Raw genomic sequence first — 20,221 nt, forward strand, 5'->3', positions numbered from 1 at the left:
TGGAGCTGATGGCTGAGTTTGATGCTGTACTCCAGGAGTATCTAAGGAGAGTCACCACCCAAGAAATGTACACACACCACTACCTTGGAAAAACAATTCAAAATGCAGTTACTGGCAACCAAAGTCAAACAGAAGATTGTGGCAGATCTGAAGTCAGCAAGATATTACTCTGTTATTCTGGGCTGTACACCTGACATCAGCCATACGGAACAAATGACTTTAATCGTGCATTTTGTAACAGCAACAGAACCTAGTGAAAATGTTCCTGCAACAGTGACTATCAGAGAGCATTTTCTAAAGTTTATGGACTTTGATGATACTACAGGAGCTGATATGACAAATGTGCTTCTTAAAAAGCTGGAAGATAGGGGAATTGCGGTAGCTAACATGAGAGGTCAGGGCTATGATAATGGTGCCAACATGAGAGGAAAGAACAGAGGCGTGCAGACATGGATCCGAAAGTTAAATCCTTGAGCTTTTTTTGTCCCATGCAGTTCTCATTCATTGAACTTGGTGGTCAGTAATCCAGCATCAACTTCTAGTGAGGCTGCTGAATTACTTAATGTAATTCAAAGCATCTATGTATTTTTCTCTGCATCAACTCATCAATGACAAATTTTGAAGCAACATCTGGGACCATCCTCTCTGACACTGAAACCACTGAATGCCACACGATGGGAAAGTCGAGTGGAGGCGATAAAGCCTATCAAACACCAAATTGGGAAGATAGATGATGCCATAGTTGCCATGATGGAGGATAATGCTACAACAGGAATTGTTCATGGGAGAAGGAAATGGAATCACCAGAAACATACATAACTTCAAATTTCTGTGTGGCCAGCATGTCCTGCAGTAGCTCCTGGGGGTGGGGTGGAACAGGCGGCTCAGCCGTGCACTGCCCTCACCTGCCGGTACCACCCTTGCAGTTCCCATTGGTCGTGGTTCCCTGTTCCCGGCAAATGGGAGCTGCGGGGGGCAGTGCCTGCGGGCGAGGGAAGCGCATGGAGCCTTCTGCCCCCTCCCCCAGGGGCTGCAGGGATGGGGTGCTGGCTGCTTCTGGGAGCACAGGGCCAGGGCAGGCAGGGAGCCTGCCTTAGCTCTGCTGCACCATGGGGGTGGCAATCCCACGGGCCAGATTAAAAGCCCTAACAGGCTGGATCCAGCCTGCGGGCCATAGTTTGCCTTCCCCTGATTTAAGGCCTGATGTTCCATCTACATCTGCATGCAGCGGAGAGCCAGATTAGGTTGATCTGGAGTCGGGAAAGTAGCAGCATGAAGTGATTTCTACATGATACCATTCTTCTCAATACTTTCCCCAATCCTTTTCCCAATTCTGTGATATAAAATCCCTCTGCAGATGCACCACAGGCTTCTGGTTCCATAGGTCTAGGGAGGGCGGACCTGGACAAAAAGGGGGCAGAGAAGCAGCTACTCTTTGTGGAATCAGCCATGAGGCGATTGTACTGTATAAGACTTCAGTTGTCAAACTATGTTTCATGGACCATTGGTGATGTGATGACCACTTGTCAGTGGTCTGCAGAGAGTTTAAAAGCAGCACTTCAAAAAAAAACATTAGCAATTTAAATGGTCACTGGATGAAGCCACAAGTCACTGGCCCATCTCCCCAATTCAGAGCTCTAATGTGTGCATTTTTAAGGCTCTAGACAAGGGGCTAGGCTAAATGTGTCTTATTCATTTATTAAACTAGACTATTTAAATGGTTACGTTTTTTAAAATGTGGCTTTTTCTATAAATGTTGCATTATTTTTATGGCTGACTTTTTCCTTTTCTAACTTGCCACTTTTTACCTGTGATATACTTTTGATCACTACATACAGACAACAGTTGGTCTCAACAACTGGCCATTTCCTAGAGATGAGCCACTTTGGATTTCTAACACATTTGAATTTTGGCAGTTTTCAGATTCAAATGCCTGAACCCAAACCTATCCCTATGGCTTTAGATTCAGGTTGGATGCAAAACCAGATAAGGCCTAGTTTCTGGTTGTGCTTTGAGGAAGGTGGGAATTTTGCAGTTGCAACGAATGGTGGCAATTTTGTGAAATTAGCTGTAATTGACCATCAGGGCCAGTCCACAACACTTTGGCACCTGAGACGGGAAACTCAAATGACGCCCTCATCCCCCATCGCTTGGGCCAAAACTTTGAAAGATCTCAATTCTGCTTTCTTCCTGTTCTACTCTTCTCATGGTACTGCTCTGCTACCTACCCCAATAAAGGAGAACTAAAAACTTAAAATGCCTTATTCAAAAATTTTAAGTAACATTTAACTTTCAAATGCCTGAACAGCAAATGTAAATTTTCTTGTCTGCATAGTAAACATTGGCATTTTTATCTGTTTGAATAATCAAAGTACTGCTTTCTGTGCCTTCTTGGCTGCAAAGATTTGAACTGCTTCCTGAAGGTCCACAGTCTGGGCCAGCTCACGCTCTATTGAGATGGTTGCAAGGCTGACCAGCCTCTGCTGTGTCATTGTGGAGCGTAGATGTGTTTTTATTAACTTCAGCTTGGAGAAACTGTTCTCCACTGGCAACTGTTACAGGAAGCGTTAGAAGTATGCACAGAGCAACAAAAGCTTTTGGAAAGTGGGTGGTCATCTTATTTGTGCGCATATGTTCCAGAACAGCCTTTGGAGATGATCCTGCTGAAATGTAACTTGAAAGGGCTTTCAGTTCATCACCTAAATCACTTGCATCAATATCGCGCATGTCATTGTGTCAACACCGTCTCTAGTGCCCTGCATAATGGTGTAGGTCTTCAGGCATAGTGAGGAGTTTTGGAATATCATAGAACATCCCAAATATACTGCTGTGTTCCTTGAGCTGCATGAAACGTTCTTCACCTGACTGTATTGCACAATCTAGCACCTGGTTAAAGAATTCAACTTTCAATTGTTGTTTGGGGTCTCTTATGGGATTATCCCGTGCCTCATAATCAAAATGTCTTCTTCGGTGACTCTTGTATTCTTGAATGGGTAGGAAAATAGCTTCAGTGTGAAGTTCCTCTGCCAACTTCTGTGCACTCTTCAGAACATTTTGAAATCCCTCATCTGACCGGTAAGCCTGTAGGTATGACTTTACTTTGTTCCATTGCTCCAGATATATCAAGGTCAACACCTTGGAGTCTCTTGCTTACATCATTTATTTCAAACAGTATGTCATGCCACAACACTAAGCCACACAGAAATTTGAAGTTATGTATGTTTCTGGTGATTCCATTTCCTTCTCCCATGAACAGTTCCTGTTGTAGCATTATCCTCCATCATGGCAACTATGGCATCATCTATCTTCCCAATTTGGTGTTTGATAGGCTTTGTCGCCTCCACTCGACTTTCCCATTGTGTGGAACTCAGTGGTTTCAGTGTCAGAGAGGATGTTCCCAGATGTTGCTTTAAAATTTGTCATAGATGAATTGATGCAGAGAAAAATACATAGATGCTTTGAATTACATTAAGTAATTCAGCAACCTCACTAGAAGCTGATGCTGGATCACTGACCACCAAGTTCAATGAGCAGCGTGGGGCCAGGGCAGGCAGCCTTCCTTAGCCCCGCTGTGTGCCGCTGCCACCCTGGAGCCACTTGAGGTAAGCGGCGCCAGGCTGAAGCCTGCACCCCGAACGTTTCCTGCACCCTGCCCCCAGCCCTGAGTCCCCTAACCCCCTGCCTTGAGCCCCCTGCCAAACCCTCCTGCACCCCAACCCCCTGCCCATAGCCCCTTCCTGCACACCACACCCCCTCCTGCACCCCAACCCCGTGCCACAGCCCTACATTCATGGCCCTGCATGCAATTTCCCCACCCAGATGTGGCCCTTGGGCCAAAAAGTTTGCCCATCCCTGCTTTAAATCATATCAGTGCTTGTTATCGTTTCGCTCTTTAGGTGACTCAAATAAAATACCCTCAGTTTCAGCTGAACTGAATTAGCAACAGAACAAACATGAAGATTATCTATATTGTTCTAAAGCACAAATAAAAAGCATTCGCTTTGCATGGGATTAGCCATTAATCTGCCATGCTGATAACCTGCTTTCAGATAAAACAAGTTTGACTTGTTACCACTCCCATAAAATCATCTTTATTACCATTCTTTCTCTGATGCTTATTGAAACTTCCTGCATTTTACTTGCAGAGCCCAGTCCAGTTGTTTTATTTGCAAAAACATTCTGAGATTATATCATTTTGGGTGCATAGCAATTGGCTATAACTCTCCGTTGGCCAAAAAAAAAAAAAAATCAATCTATTCTGATCACGAATGTACCCAAAATACTGTGCATATTTGTTCTAAAAAAATAGAGCTGGTTAAAAAATAAAAGCCAAATTCCCCCATCCAATTTTTTCCCCATTTTTTATTACATTTTGAACTTTCTGTACTCTCCATCCAGTTCTACTAAGAAGAAAGTAGCATCCTAGTGGGATAGCGCTTGTATAATAGTGTTACTGGCAATGAAAACACTCAGTCTCATTCTGAGCCTGCTTACACCAACGTACATCAAGAAAAACTCCCCTGATGTCCAAAGACTGAGCTCAGAAATAAGCCCATCTTGTCTTGCTTATGGTTATATTTAAAGTATATTGTCTAAAATTCAGCCAGAAATGTGGTATCTACAGCATCTGCTTGGATGTGCTTTGCCTTTTGAAATTCCTATTTCTAATGCTTATGTTCTCTAAGCCAGTATAACTAAGTGCTATATATTATCTCAAATATAGATGCTTTGTTTTACAGTCAATGGGCAAATACTTAATGCATAGTCCACCTGTAGGAATCCCACTGACACGAATGGAAGTTCTGAGCCTGAAGCGAATCCAGAAGGCTCAACTGAGATCTGCCCTGATTACCAGAGAGATTTCTTCCCCTCGTCTCTAAAGCGTGAAAATCCCAGATAGCAATGATATGCCCATGCAACTGATCAAAAGGGCTGATGAGAATGATCCCAGCACCCTCCTGCATCCCAAATCTCTCATCCCCAGCCCTACCCCAAAGCCCGCACCCCCAGCTGGAACCTGCACCCCTTCCCGCACTCGTGCCCCAGCCTTGATCCCCCTCCCGCCTTCCAAACCCCTCTCTCCCAGACCAGAGCCCCCTCCTACACCCCAAACTCCTCATGCCCATTCCAGAGCCCACACCCCCAACCGCACCCTCGCACTTACAGCAACGCCGGCCTATTCAGCCAGACACCAATAATGTTCTAAATGGCCCAGTAGTACATAAAGTAGTCCCGCACCCCCAACCAGAGTCCTCACCCCCTCCCGCATCCCAACCCCAATTTTGTGAGCATTCATGACCCGCCATACAATTTCTATGCCCTGATGTGGCCCTCAGGCCAAAAAGTTTGCCCACCCCTGAGCTAGAGGGTTCCTGGCAGCTGCAGTTCCCCACAACCCCTGAGGGAAGAAGAAGGCAGCGCAGCACGCAAGAAACTCTGAGCAAGCCTGGGACCAAGCATCAGGCTGTTTCTCCCTCTGGATCCTGGGCTCTGTGGGGGGGCAGGGGAGGGAGGGAGATGGGTGTATGGATGGGGTGGGGGGGCACAGCTAGGTCCTGGGACGAAGGGGGTGTGGGTATATGGGCCAGGGAGGCCCTACGGCTGGGCTCTGGGGGAAGTATCTGAGTTGGAGGGGCCCTACAATTGGGCTCTGGGGAGAGGAGGTTTGGGTGTATTGGCTGGGGGGCCCCCGCAGGAGGGCTCTGTGGGGAAGGGGTTGCAGGTGTCTGCACCCCCACACCCCAGCTAGGCTCTGGCAGGTGGGCAAAGGGGCAGATAAACAGGAACTGGGTTGTCATAATGGTTTCTTTAACTCTCTACTCCTGGGGGAATTCTTGTGTGTGTTTGCATTGTTACAAACATACTTGCTGACCGGTATTTTGAAATAAATTACCAAAATAATTGAAACTGGTGTGGTTATGTAGTGTTAGTTTGACAAATAAAATTTTCAGAATTTTAAAATATTGTGTGCATAATTTTAATTTTTTTGGCGCAGAATGCCCCCAGGAGTAACCTGAGTTCTGGCCAAGACTAGAAGCTGAAGTACCAAAATACTACAAGAAAGCCTGTCCTTATAGCATTCTGACCCAGTCTAAAGTCGCAATCTTACAAGAGAGCCTGGTCTCATGAGAACTATACCCAAATTTACAGATCCCAGAATTCTGGTTACTAATCTGAACTGAGGGCCAGACAAACCAATACGCTCCATTCCTTTGTGTTGCTCTCTTTCAACACAAAGCAGCCACAAACCAGAATTTACTGGCCAGTTAAATGAAGCATATGGTCGCTTTGCATCACTGGAGCAGTACAAAGCAATCAGCGAGTACCACTCAGTCTAGATCTGAATCTCCAGGCCTTTTCAGGCATGCCTGATGCTGCTGAAAAACATGGGTAAAGAGGCAGTCTTTTCCCTCTTTGTAAACTCAGAACTATCGCTGAACATTTCCTTTCCTATGTAACATTTGAAGGTCCCAGCACCTAACATTTATTCCTCCCCTCCCAGTACCTTGTTCTTGTCACATTTCTTTTAAAGTCCTTGTCTCCCTCCACTGTTTCTTCATATCCCCCCCCCCACACACACACACACACACACCCCTTATTCCTCTCTCCCCTGTTTGGTAAGCTGTAATGAAGCTGATACTCACTGGAGAGAAGCTGTCGATTCAGCTGAACTTGTCATCCCATTTTCTGCCATGTCAATGGCCTGTTTGATTTCCATCTTCTTGTATAGAGATACAATGCTGGATTGGGGCTGGTTCCCCCGGATCAGGATTTTCTTTAGATATGTATTGTCAAACTTTTTAAATCTATGAAACAGAAATGAAAAGAAAATGTAAAAAAGAAAGGAGCCTATCTTCCTCTCTGACAACATCCATCAAATATATATTGTGATAGACCCAGGCCGGTTGGGCACAGCAGAGTAGCCCTATTGGGATCCAGCAAGTGGGCGGGCAGAAGCCCGCCTACTGCTAAAGGATCCCCCCCAACCTAAGAGGGGGGGTCCACAGGCCCTGAAAACCAAGTGATTTTGGGGGACAACTAATAAAACAACAGGAACAGGAGTGCAGTCAAAGGGTCAAACAAAGGGAACCTGATGGGGAAACTGAGCAGAGAACCCCAGACAGCGCCACTGCTCTGAGAAGGCGTCAAAGGAGTCAGTGGACACCGTCCAGAGGAACTCTGCCTGCATATGTGAACGGACCGAGGATCGGAAATAGGCCCCGCAGTCACAGGAGTCTCCATCGGCCAACGTCCTCTCCCTGGTTTTATAGATGGGCCGTTTTAGCCAGGGCCAGGAGGAGGTTGACCAGGAGGTCCCGTGGCTTTGTGGGGCCATGGATAGGGAGTGCATAGATAAGGAGGTGAGGGGAAAAGTGCAACCAAAAACGTAACAAAATATTAGTGAGGAGCCGGAATAGGGGCTGCAACCTGGAGCACTCCAGGTAAACATGCACCAGGGTCTCCCTCACACTGCAGAAGGGACAGGTGTCTGGGATGGGGGGGGGGGAAACTAAGCCAAGTACACGCCTGTGCTCACAGCTCTGTGAAGGAGCCGACAACCGACATCCCCGGCGGGCCTCGGGACCAGGGTGGAGTATAGGCTGACCCACAAGGGCTCCTCACCCTCTAGAGATGGCAGGAGGTCCCGCCACTTTGTGTTGGGGTGGGATGTGCGGGTGAGGAAGTGAAGGGTGTGGAGCATGAGCGTGTATAGATGTTTCTTTGGCGCAGTCTGAAAACGAACCGGCTGCAAGTCGTGCAGACGGCTCATGGTGAAGGAGGTGGGGGGGGCTGGTTGGGTCCATGAGGCAAGGGCCTGATGAAAAGGTCCAGAGGGCCTGGGGTGGAGGGTGGGCGGGGCATGCCCTCTCGCAGGGCCTGGTGGAGATAAACCCGACCAGTGGGAGGTAAAGCTGCCCTCACCTCCTGAAGTACGTGTTGGGGAGTACAAGGTCTGGAGAGCCCCATGTGCTGAGCAAGTGTCAGGGGATCCTCCCAGTCTCCCCGGTCATAATCCAGGAGGTCTCTGATTCTGGTAACTTCTGCCAGGACCAGCCTCTGGCGCACCGAGGGGGACTCCGCCACCTGCACACTGAGCTGGGGATTGTATAGCAGGGGCTCCGTGAGGAGATCTGCCCCCCCAGTGGCCACCACGGACCTGGTTGCTGAGAATAGTTTCCAGGTCCAGAGGAGGTCCTGGGAGAAGACTGGCAGCCTGGAGAGGTCTCACAGAAGACCTCTCGGATGGAGATAAAGGAGCTGCCGGTCGTATCGGAGCCCTCGGAAGTGGTGTAGGAAGGCGTGCGCCAGCACGATCCACACCAGACTACCTGTACCATAAAGGAGCCTCTGCAGGGCACGGAGGCGGAAGGCACTTCAGGCCATGCCCTTCCTCCTCCAGGGGCAGGTGGAGGACCCCTGCAGAGACCCAGTGCACTCCTGACCAAAAGAACTCCAGAATCACCAACCAGAGGTTGGCCAGGAAATCCGGGGTTGGGACCAGGGTGTTGAGCTGGTGCCAGAGCATGGATAGGACTAACTGATTGAGCGCCAGTGCCCTCCCTCAGAGGGAGAGGCACCAGAGTAGTCCTGTCCATTTCTGAGCTGCTCTGTCACCCTGCCCGCTAAACCGTGCCAGTTCTCCGGCGGAGACGGATGCGTGGCAGAAAGGTAAACGCCGAGATAGAGCAGCGGACCCGCACTCCACCGGATGGCCTGAAGCGCAGGTGGGAGGGAGCTCGCCTGCCAGCTGGCCCCAACCACCAGGCCAGAGCTCTTGACCCAGTTGACCCAGGCAGAGGAGGCTGCCAAGTAGACAGCCTGGCGCAGATGGAGGCTTGCCAAGTCGCCCGGGTCCAGGACCACGAGGAGAACGTAGTCAGCGTACGCCAACAGGACCAGCCTCAGCTCTGGCTCTCAGAGCACCAACCCCGTTAGCCTCCAATGGAGGAGGCAAAGGACAGGCTCAATCTCCGGAGTGTACAGCTGGCCAGAGGGGAACCCCTACTGTACTCCCCGCCCAAAGCTGACTGGCTCAGTCGGGTCCAGTTGAGCCCTGACCAGACACTCCACGGAGGTGTACAGCACCTGGAAAAAGCCCGTAAACAGGGGTCCAAAGCCTAACGCTCACAGAGTGCCCAGGAGATACCTGTGATCCACCCTGTTGAATGCCTTCTCCTGATCCAAAGACAAGAGGGCGAATGACAGACCATCCCTACACCCAAGCTCCAGAAGATCCCAGACCAGATAAAGGTTATCAAAGATGGTACGGCCCGGGACGGTGTAGGTCTGGTCTGGGTGGACCATGTCTGCCAACACGGACCCCAGCCGCAGCGAGATGGCTTTGGCTATGACTTTGTAGTCCGTGCTGAGGAGCAAGACAGGACGCCAATTCTGTAAGTTGCAGAGTTCCCCTTCTTCACCAATAAGGTGAGCACGGCTTGTCTGCACAAGAGAGGAAGGACCCCGCTCTGAAAGGACTTGGCCCAGACGGTGACAAGGTCCAGGCCGAGGATGTCCCAGAACATGCGGTAGAACTCCACGGTCAGCCCGTTCAAGCCCAGAGATTTATTGGTGGGCATGCGGCGGAGGGCTTCCAAGAACTCAGCCAGAGCGAGAGCCAGTCTCGGTTGCCTGCACTGACCGTCAGAAGCCCATCCCAGAGCACTCTGCAAGTGTTAGGATCAGTCAGATCCAGGGAGAAAAGGCCTGCATAGAAGGTCCTGGCCCTCCCGCACATCTCCACTGGATCCATGAGGGGGGTGCCATCCTCTGCTAGGAGGTAGGTGACGTGCTTCTTGGGCCCCCCCTCATTTTTCTCCAGGGCATAGAAGAAGCAGGAGCCGCGATCCATCTCCCGAAGGAGGCAGATTTGGGATCGAACAAAGGCACCCCAGGCCCGATGGTCCTCGAGGGCCTGGAGCTCCTCCCACTTCTCCCGGCACGCCTTGCAGAGGGATGGATCCTCGGGGCTGGCGGCCAGGAGCCTCTCCAGCTCTAAGACCTCCTGTTCCAACTGCCCTATCGCCGCATCCCTCTGTCGGCTGGAGCCCCGGGTGTAGTCGCAGCAGAAGAGCCGGGCGCACACCTTCCCTAGGTCCCACCACCGCCGTGCCAAGGAAAAGACATGCCTCTGCTCTCACCAGGCCAGCCAGAACTCCCAGAAGGATGCCACGAAGCCCACATCCTCCAGCAAGCCGTTGTTAAAATACCAATAGGCCGGCCCCGGCCTCTCCTCACAGAGAGAGGCCGTCATAATGGCTAGATGATGATCTGAAAATGGGGTCGGCCAGATGCTGGAGGAGTGGGCCCGTGAAAGATGGAAATGTGACAGATAGATTCAATCCAATCGGGAGTGGCGTGACCGATGGGCTTCCACCCAGACAAAGGTGAACGTTGAGATGTTGTCCGGGTGGTGGTTGCGCCAGACGTCCATCAGGGAGTGATGGTCGACAATCTCCCTGAGGACATCAGCAGTGGCCGGGCACTGCTCGGGCCCCGAGCAGTCCCACTCCTCGAGGGTTGTGTTAAAGTCCCCGCACAGGACCAGGCACTTGTGAGGATCCAAGATGTCAAGGAAGGCGGACACCTGCTGATAGAAACGCAGCTGCTCCGGGCCCAATGTCGGAGCATAGACGTTAATGAGGTTGACCACGAGCCCCTCCATACAGACCCAGAGGTGCAGCCAGAGGCCTGGCACAACCTTGATGACCCCCAGCACCTTGGGCCGTACGTCGGGGGAGAACAGGATAGCCACTCCAGATGTATGAACTGTGAGATGGCTAAAGTAAACCCTGTCCCCCCATTCCAGCTGCCAGCTATCTTTGGCTAGCCGGATCCATATGGGTCTCCTGCAGGAAAACCCCAGAGTACGCCTCACTCCTGAAGGAAGGAGAGCACCCGACACCTGCGGAGACCCATCCTACAGCCCCGGGTGTTCAATGTTGCAAAGTTGATGGGTGCCATGAGGAGGGCTGGGGTGGGATCCTCGCTGGCAGGGATGCTTACAGCCCCCATTGGGCTGCGCAGCAAACCGTGACCTATTCCATAGGTGAGCAAGGAGTCACGGAAGCTATGGACCCGCTGGTAGGCTGCGGCACCCTGCTTCCTGGTCCTTTTACCCTCCCCCACGAGGGCCCTCACGACCCGGAAGGATTTGATGAAAATCCCCGCATCGCTGGAGAGCGAGCTGCACTTTGTTGCGGGAGCCACGGGCATCTTCAAGGAAGTCCCGCAGCTCTCCTCGCAGCGTATGTGGGGGTGGGTCACTGGCCCCTGACCGTCCTCTTGTGGAGCCCCTGGCACAGCCGCATGGCCCACCAAGACTTGCAGGCAAGGGGTGGACCCCCAACATGGCACCCCATGGGCCGGTGCCACACAGCCTGCCTCAGGCTCCAGCTCAATGGGGGATGGCAGAGGAAAAATAGCAGCCCCTAGTGGGTCAGGACAGGGAAACACAAAGGCCGCTCCCTGGGGGTCATCTGCTGGAAAAGGGAAGGAGACAGCCCCAGGGGTGGCAATAACATCATGGGAGGTGGAGAGGCTAGGGACAGGGTCAGCATCAGGGGCAAGGCCAGGGCCAGGATCAAGAACAGGGGCAGGGACAGGGGCGAGATTCTGGGCTCCAGAAGCCGAGCAACTAGGGCGTGACACCTCCCGGTCAGGCTCAGGGGTTCGGGGGGTGGGAAGGGGGCTCTCAGCGATGCTGGGCCCAGGGTCCATGGTGGGTTTGGCAGCCACGGCAGCAGGAGGTGGACTATCTTCTGTAGGGCCATAGCATCATCAGGGGGCTGGCTAGCAGGGGTCGAGTCAGGGGGCAGGGGCGATGGCTCAGCGACTCAGGGAGGTAACGGTGGGGCAACAGAAGGGAGGGAAGACTCCTCCTGGGGCGGGCCCTCTCCCATGCCCGGCAGTATCCCCGCCTGCACTAGAGGAGAGGGGTTATAACAACGTTGGGGGGTGCGTGAGATGGGGCAAACTCAAACAGAGGAGGGGCACAAGCACATGGAAGGGGGCATGGGCGCACAAGGGGAGGAAGTAATCAGGGGAAGGGAGACCGCAGGCAGAGGGGAACAACCAGGCTGGGGGTGGGGCAGAGGAACCAAGGGGCTAGCTTCAGAGGCTGGGGCAGGACAAACAAACAAAAGCTGCAGAAGGAAACGGGTGGGGCAGGCAAACAAACTGAGGCTAGCAAGGGGCTGGGGCAAAAGGGGGGGCAAAAGACTGCAAGGGGCAAAGCTGGGGGCTTGCTGGAGGGGGTCAGTCCAAAGGGGGGGGCACATGCGCCCAGAAGTCAGTTTGGGCTGGCTGCTGCTTCAGGCCCAAATGGTGGAAGAGGCTGTGGCAAGCCAAGCAAGCAGCGGAGTCCCAGAGGCAGGAGTTTGTGGCAGATGGTAAGTGTCCACTGGGGGTGGCGGAGGGGGCAGCGATGACGGTGGTGGGGGTTTGGGGGGAGGACACAGATAACCAGGGGGCAGGCTCAATGCTACACCCCCTGTGTCCCCACAAACACAGTCAAGACCCCAACCACAAGAGCACAGTTCAAAAGTTACTCAGTCTTAAGGCCTCTTCCACACTGGTCTGCAGAGTCTCTGTGCACTCCCCCAGCAGCAGATGGTCCTCTTCTTCTCCTCTTTCAGGTTCTAGCAGCTCCAGACAGCAGTCCAGTGGCCAGGCAGGCAGAAAGGACCTCTCACAGGTGACGGTGGTGGTGTCTGCAGCAGCAACGACCAGGGCTGGGGTCCCTCACTTCCCTCCTCTCGGGAGCAGGCCAATAGCCCCCCCAAGGGGCTGTAGCAGTAGCAACAAAAGGTGGGGGGTCCAGTGGCTAGCCAGCAACCAGGTAGCAGAAAAGGGGTGGGGGGGGGTGTCTGGCCCAGCCAGGGGAGTAGCTGGAGCAGCAAGAGCCCAGGGCCCAGCAACAGTCTTCTATCTCCCTCCAGGCCAGTTGGGTACAGCTGAGTAACAAAAGGCCACTAGATTAACAATTTTCTGTTCCCTGACTGACCAGAGCAGGGGCTGCTCCAGGCTAATGAGAACACCTGACTCCAGTTAACCTGCAAAGAGTCAGGTGAGGCCATTAAGCTAATGTGACCACCTGACTCTAATTAAGGCCCCTCTGATACTATAAAAGGGCTCACTCCAGTCAGGTAGAGGAGAGCTAGGGAGCCAGTGGAGAAGAAGTACAGTTGAAGGGCTGGTTAATGAAGATACCCTCAAGTTACTGGTAAGGGAGAAGCAGGAGAGCTGTGGGGAAGTGGCCCAGAGAAATATAGCAACTCTAGCAGTGACAGGTTGGCTGTCAACAGCTGCTACCATTAAGGTCCCTGGACCAGAACCCAGAGTAGAGGGTGGGCCTGGGTTTCCCACAACCCACCACTACAGAAACACCTCCTGGTGGGGGAAGCAGGCCCCTATCATGACAGGAGGCTAAACTGTTTTGGTATGAGGCTGTAGGAGCAACAGAGACTATGGGAGTTCTCTCACAAACCTCCTTGCTGGCTTATGATGAAAAGGGCTCAGTAGACTGTATCCCTGGCCCTACAGAGAGAAGGGGTATGTGGAGGGTTGCATAAACCACTTGGAAGTGTGGGACCCCCAGGGACAAGGTTGGAGCTCTGCCACAATATATAATTGCGCGTTGGAAACTGAATCCAAATTGTAGGCACCCGTGGCCTACTGAAGGACCAGTGAACAGAAACCTGTTGGAGGACAAAGGGCATGGCCTACTGGTCCACAAGGATGGTAAATTTGCTATACAAAAGAAAGAAACAAGCTGCTATCATAGCAAAAAGAAGGTTGGGTGAGTGTTAGCATATAGCATCACCACAATTGTATGAAGAGAAAAAAGGGGCCAGTCTTTCATGCTCTTGTACAAGTGTTGTATTCTAATAAGGTATAACAGCAGCAGCTGCTGCACTTACAAGCAATGCCGGCCTATTCAGCCAGACACCAATAATGTTCTAAATGGCCCAGTAGTTAGGTCCCATTATGTTGCTGATCATTTTGAATCCTGACAATTAGGGGAAAATATATATGTCCTAATATTCTGAATGCCAGAGAAATTGAATGGACTACAAAATTATGTGTGTATGCATGCTGCATATTATAATATACCACTAATGTGCTGCATACACCAGTTTGAGTGTGTGTGTTGAGGCGTGTACTGACTTTCAGGCATTAGCCTAACAAAATAGCAGCAGCTCTTCTTATAATTTTTTTTCTATGGGGTAGTTTGCTAGCAGAGAACTGTGCTTTAGAGTGTTATGAAAATCAGTACAGCGTTTATACAATTTCTTATAATAAGCAACTGTTTTTAATATTTGTTGCTATAACAGAAGACTGTACATAGCTCTGCTTTGTTCTATGAACAAGGATGCTCTGCCGAGCTCTCTAGTCCACAGGAAGTTAGCTTGAGTGTCAGTTAACCAAGGTAATCAATTCTTAAAAGCCTATTACTTATAATACAAGGAATACCTTCATTTTTATGACTCCCATATAAATATTTTCATATGATGTGTTTCTTTAGCCTTTACCTTGACTGAAACAGTAACTTACTAGTAGTATTCATAGTCTCCTCCTATCAGGTCTATTGGGTGGATCTGAGGGAAGTGACTGATATTCAATTTATCTCAGTTGCAATGCCTTCAACTGCGTCTGTGGCTTCAAATAGGGAATTCTATTGCCTATGCACCACTGTTATCCTCAATAGATTCTCTGGAAGGCCATTTTTAGTCCATTACATATGAATTCTATAGTTCATAAATTTATTGAAATGAAGGCTGTCTCTCAGGCAGAAAAGATATTCCACCTCCTAAAGGTTTGCATTACTGCTATATAGCAACCATCTGAGCTTGCAGAGGTATTGGGCAGACTGATGATCATATGTATATCTCCACATTCAGATCTGATAATGTAAAGGTTACAAATCAAATTGCAATTTAGAAATCAAGTCAACATCACAAATTGTCTCATCTATCCATCGAAGGTATAATGCTGCTCTCATATAATTCCTTTATTAAGTTAATGGAAACATCATTTGTGTGCTCTCGCCTAGATACAGAAGGCAGTATAATTCTGAGACCAGGAAAAAAAAATTATTATTATTACTTTTGTCCCATATGTTTGCACAGTGACTTACATTCAAATAAAATGACAGATCCATGCCTCAAGCAGCTTGCAATTTAAAGGGCCACTTTGAAGAACGTTAAGTTTACATTTAGGCCTTGTTTGCAGGCTTTCGCGTGCACATGGCATGAGAGTGCATGTCATGCTCCTCCTCTTTGAGGAAGCACAGCAGTGAAACATATGAATGTTGCACGCCGAAAGATGATGATTACTCAAGAGCTCGGGTTATATTTTAGAACAGGATATGGTGCATATCCCTAATATTTTCATTCTAATCTAACCTTCTGAGAGCACAAAGTGAATTTCCTACTGTATTTACCTTTGAGTAGATCAGTAGGTCACAGCTAAATTGTTTAATTACTGTCTGGTATAATAAAATATTCTTACTTGTCTCTCAGTTGAGAGTGACTCCAATGCCCACATATATCTTCAATTCCAGCCTTCAAGTGATCCATCATCTAGAGAAAAAAATACAACAAACCAATGGTGATAACATGATATCAATGTCAAAACAATTCTTCGGCAATTGAAGATCAGATTCTAAGAAATTTAGATACTGATTCAAATTAAACAACATAGAAAATCTAAAATTTTATAAAAATCCAGACAAACTTCCCGATATGCCAAGGTCTCAGATCAGACAATCTTATGGAAAAATAAAAAGATCAATACAAGTAACTCTGCTACTAATTACCAGAATTTACAGGCACATTGATGTGTTTTCAGCACAATAAGGTGGGACCTCAGGAGAAACAGCTTTAAAAGTCCAGTTATGACAGTCAAATTACTGTAAGTAATACTATTTTAGATAAAATCATATCTGGCTTCAATATAAAGATAAAAGCACTGAGGTTAATTTCAGGTCAAATTAAAGTTAGCTGCTAACATCTACATATGTGCTTAACTTTATACATATAGTAGTCCCATTAATTTCAGTGGGACTACTCATGGGTAAATGTAACCACGTTTAAGTGTTTTGTTAAGCTAGTTTAACAACCTTCCCTCTATCCTACCTGTACGTATTATGGGACTTAATATACTTAAAGTAAAATGTTTCAGAAGAAAATAAATCTTCCAAAATGACTGAGCGTCTTTCAGAATGAATCCTGAGGTTTTATTCACTTTTAATCAACAAACCAGAGAACCCTGATTTAAAACTTTTCTGTTTTTAGTATGCACTGAGGCTGGTCAAAAGATGGTAATGGGATGAGCCACATCTCTGCTCCATTGCTGCTTGGCATAGTATAAGCAGCAGTGGAGACAATGAAGGGGCCTAACTGCAGATTCAGGAAAATGACTCTCTGCCTCATTTTACACTCGGTTCACATTTGGAAATCCTTCTTCTCAAGCATAAGGACAAGAAACACTTTAATGAGAACTTGGATTTTGCAGAAGTTGGTGGCACTTGCTGGGAAAGATGCCTGCTCACTATGGTTGTGTCTACACTGCAATCAGAGGGGTGACTGCAGCACATGTAGACCTAATCTGAGCTAGCTTTGACCTAACCTCGCTGGAATAACCATAGCATGTGAAGCCGCAACAGCACAGACTGTACAAGCCCACCTGGGTATGTAGTTGAGCAGTTAAACCCATGCTGCTGCAGCTTTGCTGCTATTATCATTCCAGCTAGCTAGATCAAAGCTTGCTTGGGTATGTCTCTGTGCTGCAGTCACATCACTGATTGCAGTGTGGATATACACTATGTGTGAGCTGGTGAGTGGATTTTTCAAACCTGACTATTGTTATGGTGCTGGGATTTTTCTTAATAGCAACAAAATGTCAAGATAGAAAGGCTGGAATCCGATTGCTACATTGTTCCATTGTTTTGCCTTTATAAAAAGTTCCATTCTGTAGTTTTGAAATTATAATGAGGTGGCATCCATATCCAGAGGATGTCAGATATTACTTTACACCAATATTTTTATTAAGATATTTTGGTTGGGATTTGCAAAGGAGCCTAAGTGGCTTATTTGCCCAATGAATTTCAATGGGAACTGGGTGCCTAACTCTCTTGAGCTAATTTGGAAATCCCATTCATTCTCTTTCTAGCATACATGCATCCGATGAAGTGAGCTGTAGCTCACGAAAGCTTATGCTCAAATAAATTGGTTAGTCTCTAAGGTGCCACAAGTCCTCCTTTTCTTTTTGCGAATACAGACTAACACGGCTGCTACTCTGAAACCGTTCTAGGATACAGTTCATCAATAAAGACAACTTACTCGTACATGAACCTCTTCATTGATAGACTCTTTCTTGTTGGTCTTTTTAACATCTAGATACTTGACCAATGGACCAATTGTGATTCCCTGTATTTAGAAAAATGAGTGAGAAAGTTAATTATTGTTTGAAACAAGCATGTAAAAGGCAAAAGATGAAGTGACTATTTTTAATCAACCATGAAAACTGTGTCTAGAATACAGGGCTTATTTGTTGTTAGTTGGGCTGGTTAGAAAATGGAGCTGGAGAACAATTTCTGGGAAAAAGTGTCCTTTTTCTTTCAAATCAAAATTACATTTTCATCAACATTTTCTAACCAACTGTAAGAATTAGTTTCTGTAAACTACCTGGCCTGCTAATCACTCATACCAAGCTAATATTTCATTCCAGAGGGAAAAAATAGTTTCAACAATATCAAAGCATCCTGCTTTGACAGTTTTTGAAAGAAATGTTTTGATTTTTAAAACTGTATACTATAAGGTAATATAATTGTTTAAAAGATTATATCAAAACAAAATGATTCACCCCAAACAGTTTTTTTTTTAAGGATTTTCATTTGTAGAGAATTTCTAAATTGTGGGGTTTCATTCCTAATCAGAACAAAGATAAATGTTGAAATCACAAAACCCTTCACAAAATGAAATTTCCATCCTGCATAGCTCTGGTTATGACACAAGGGGAACGACTACTCTTGTATATCAGAGTACAAGGTGAAGTAGAAAATTGGAACATTTTCAGAAGAATTTTTAAGGGAATCTGTTTTTTAAATACTTTCAGTGGTGCAGTTACTAAAAATTATTTTTTTCTTATAGTTTCAGTTAAATAATAGAGCAAAGGGTTATTGTGTTACATCTGGAGACTCTATCCAGCAACTAAAGTATAAAATAGAAGGATTTAATCCTGATTTAAGTGCAAATCTCAGTGCAAGCTTAACTATGAAGCCTCTAAGCATCTCTGTTGTATGAAATGAACCCATTATGAAACCTGCTTACCTGAATGAACACAGTGAAATATATAACTACAAGAGTAGCTGTAATGAACATGTTCTTTCTAGGGAAGAGATACCTAGGAAGCAAAAATGCAAGAGAGAAACTACTGGCTCCTCGAAGGCCACTGTAGGCAATAATGAGCTGGTCTTTAATGGTGAAGGGATAAGTCCGAAACTTGTTGCTGATATAAAAGAGAGCAAACACACCTAGGAGGGAGGAAAAACTATTGTTAACCAAGTTACAAAGAGAAATACTTTAAGTGCAACAGCATCTTTAAGCTGTGAACACTGTTTTCTTTGCAATTGTGGGTGCTTGTAACTTTTCTGCTCATTTTTGAGCTATTTTTAAATATACTATAAATGTGATGCCTCCTTATGAGCAATTAACACAATCTTCTAATGTAGGTTTCTAAATGTTTTGTATTTTACTTTGCTGAGTAGGATCAGAAGATGAAATAAGTGATATTATCCACCACCATTTGTATTTTAGACAGGTCTTCCACTGAGGTTATCTGATGACATCCTAGATAAGATCTCTTCCTACTTTTTCCCCTATAATGTTCTTTTAAGCATTTCTTCTTCCCTTTCACTCCAATGCATTTTGGTCCCCTTCTAAGTTACTCCAGACACTTTCCCCACACAGTAGAAGACCAGTGTGTTTGAACAGTTTTGACAGTTGCATATACTGATGAAAAAGACGGAAAAGTTCAGTATCAATGAGTAACAGAGATGGAAAGACATACCAAAGATCACCCAGCAAACCAGGGGCAGAGCTGGGAATAGAGTCCAGGACTCCTGAGTTGCAGTCCAGTGCTCTTCACTGACTCCCTTTAAAGGTACTCGGTAACAAAACGGCTATAGTGGAAGCTGCTTAATTCTCCTAATTTGTTTTGCGTTTAATTAAAGGTAAAACTAATGTGACCCTCTATATAACAGAGGTGACCCTTGCGGTCCCTTCTAACCCTATGATTCTATGTGGCTGGGTGTGGACTGCAGTTTCTGCCTACAGTATATTTAGTTGCTTGCTTTCCCCCCCTCCCCCCCATTACCCTCTTGGGTCCTTTTCCAACAGCTTTATTTTATTAATGAAATGCCCTTGTATCTATGTTTCATATTTAGCACATGTAAATAATGAATAGTTATAATTAGAAAAAATCCATTTTATAAATCAACACTATAATAAGCTTATTGTATTATTATAGGTGGGTCTCAACACTACAAAGGTTGCATGTCACTTCCCATTATGAGATCCTGTTTCCAGTTGCTTATAGCTTTGTCAAACTTCATCCATTTGGGCTGAAGTTTTCCATGCTGGGTGTCCAACTCAGGGTGACTGGTGACCTTTTATTTGAAAAACTCTAGAACCCCCATGTGTTGGAACAGGGCCTTGAAATTAGTAGGGAGGTAGCCTTTGTGTCAGGGATGTGCCTTTTGCTGTCCCTATTAAAAATTGCTTGCATGTGGCAAAGTTATAAAATTGTAAAATCTCAGTTTTCACATGCTCAGACTTTTTTTTCCCCCTTAAACTCTCAGAGGATTCCATCCTCACTGAGCATGCTCCAGCCTCTCTCAGCTCCTAGCATTGAGCAGACTGCATGGACCATCAAAGAGTAATTGAACCTAGTCCATCCTCTCACTATTCCAATTGTGACCAGGCTGTACCTGCACCATCCCCACAGAGATAATGAGCATGCTCCAGACCAGGGCTACAGGAGCAAAGCTGGAATTTCCCTATAGTGGCAAATCCCAACTGCTCCCAGGGTGAGGCCAGGCCTTGGAACAGAGAGCACAGAGCCTCTCTCCTGTGGTCTCTGCAACCCCTCCTGCTGGCACCCATGCAGTGCAGAGAAGAAAACCACCTAATTTGAATGCAGAAGGGACAAAAGCTGA

General features: G+C 47.5%; 1 protein-coding gene across 1 annotated transcript in view; it reads right to left on the reverse strand.

Moving 5' to 3' along the window:
• Nucleotides 1–20,221, reverse strand: part of SLC9A4 (solute carrier family 9 member A4) — a 47,627-nt gene that overhangs the window by 12,415 nt on the left and 14,991 nt on the right. The window contains exons 4-7 of the mRNA XM_073351561.2: nucleotides 18,336–18,538; nucleotides 17,346–17,432; nucleotides 15,514–15,584; nucleotides 6,645–6,806 (exon numbers count right to left, since the gene is read on the reverse strand). Coding sequence (XP_073207662.2) covers nucleotides 6,645–6,806; nucleotides 15,514–15,584; nucleotides 17,346–17,432; nucleotides 18,336–18,538 — 523 coding nt within the window. The remainder of the gene's footprint in view (nucleotides 1–6,644; nucleotides 6,807–15,513; nucleotides 15,585–17,345; nucleotides 17,433–18,335; nucleotides 18,539–20,221) is intronic.

This window comes from Lepidochelys kempii, chromosome 1 (genome assembly GCF_965140285.1).
Source record: "Lepidochelys kempii isolate rLepKem1 chromosome 1, rLepKem1.hap1, whole genome shotgun sequence".
Lineage (NCBI taxonomy): Eukaryota > Metazoa > Chordata > Testudines > Cheloniidae > Lepidochelys > Lepidochelys kempii.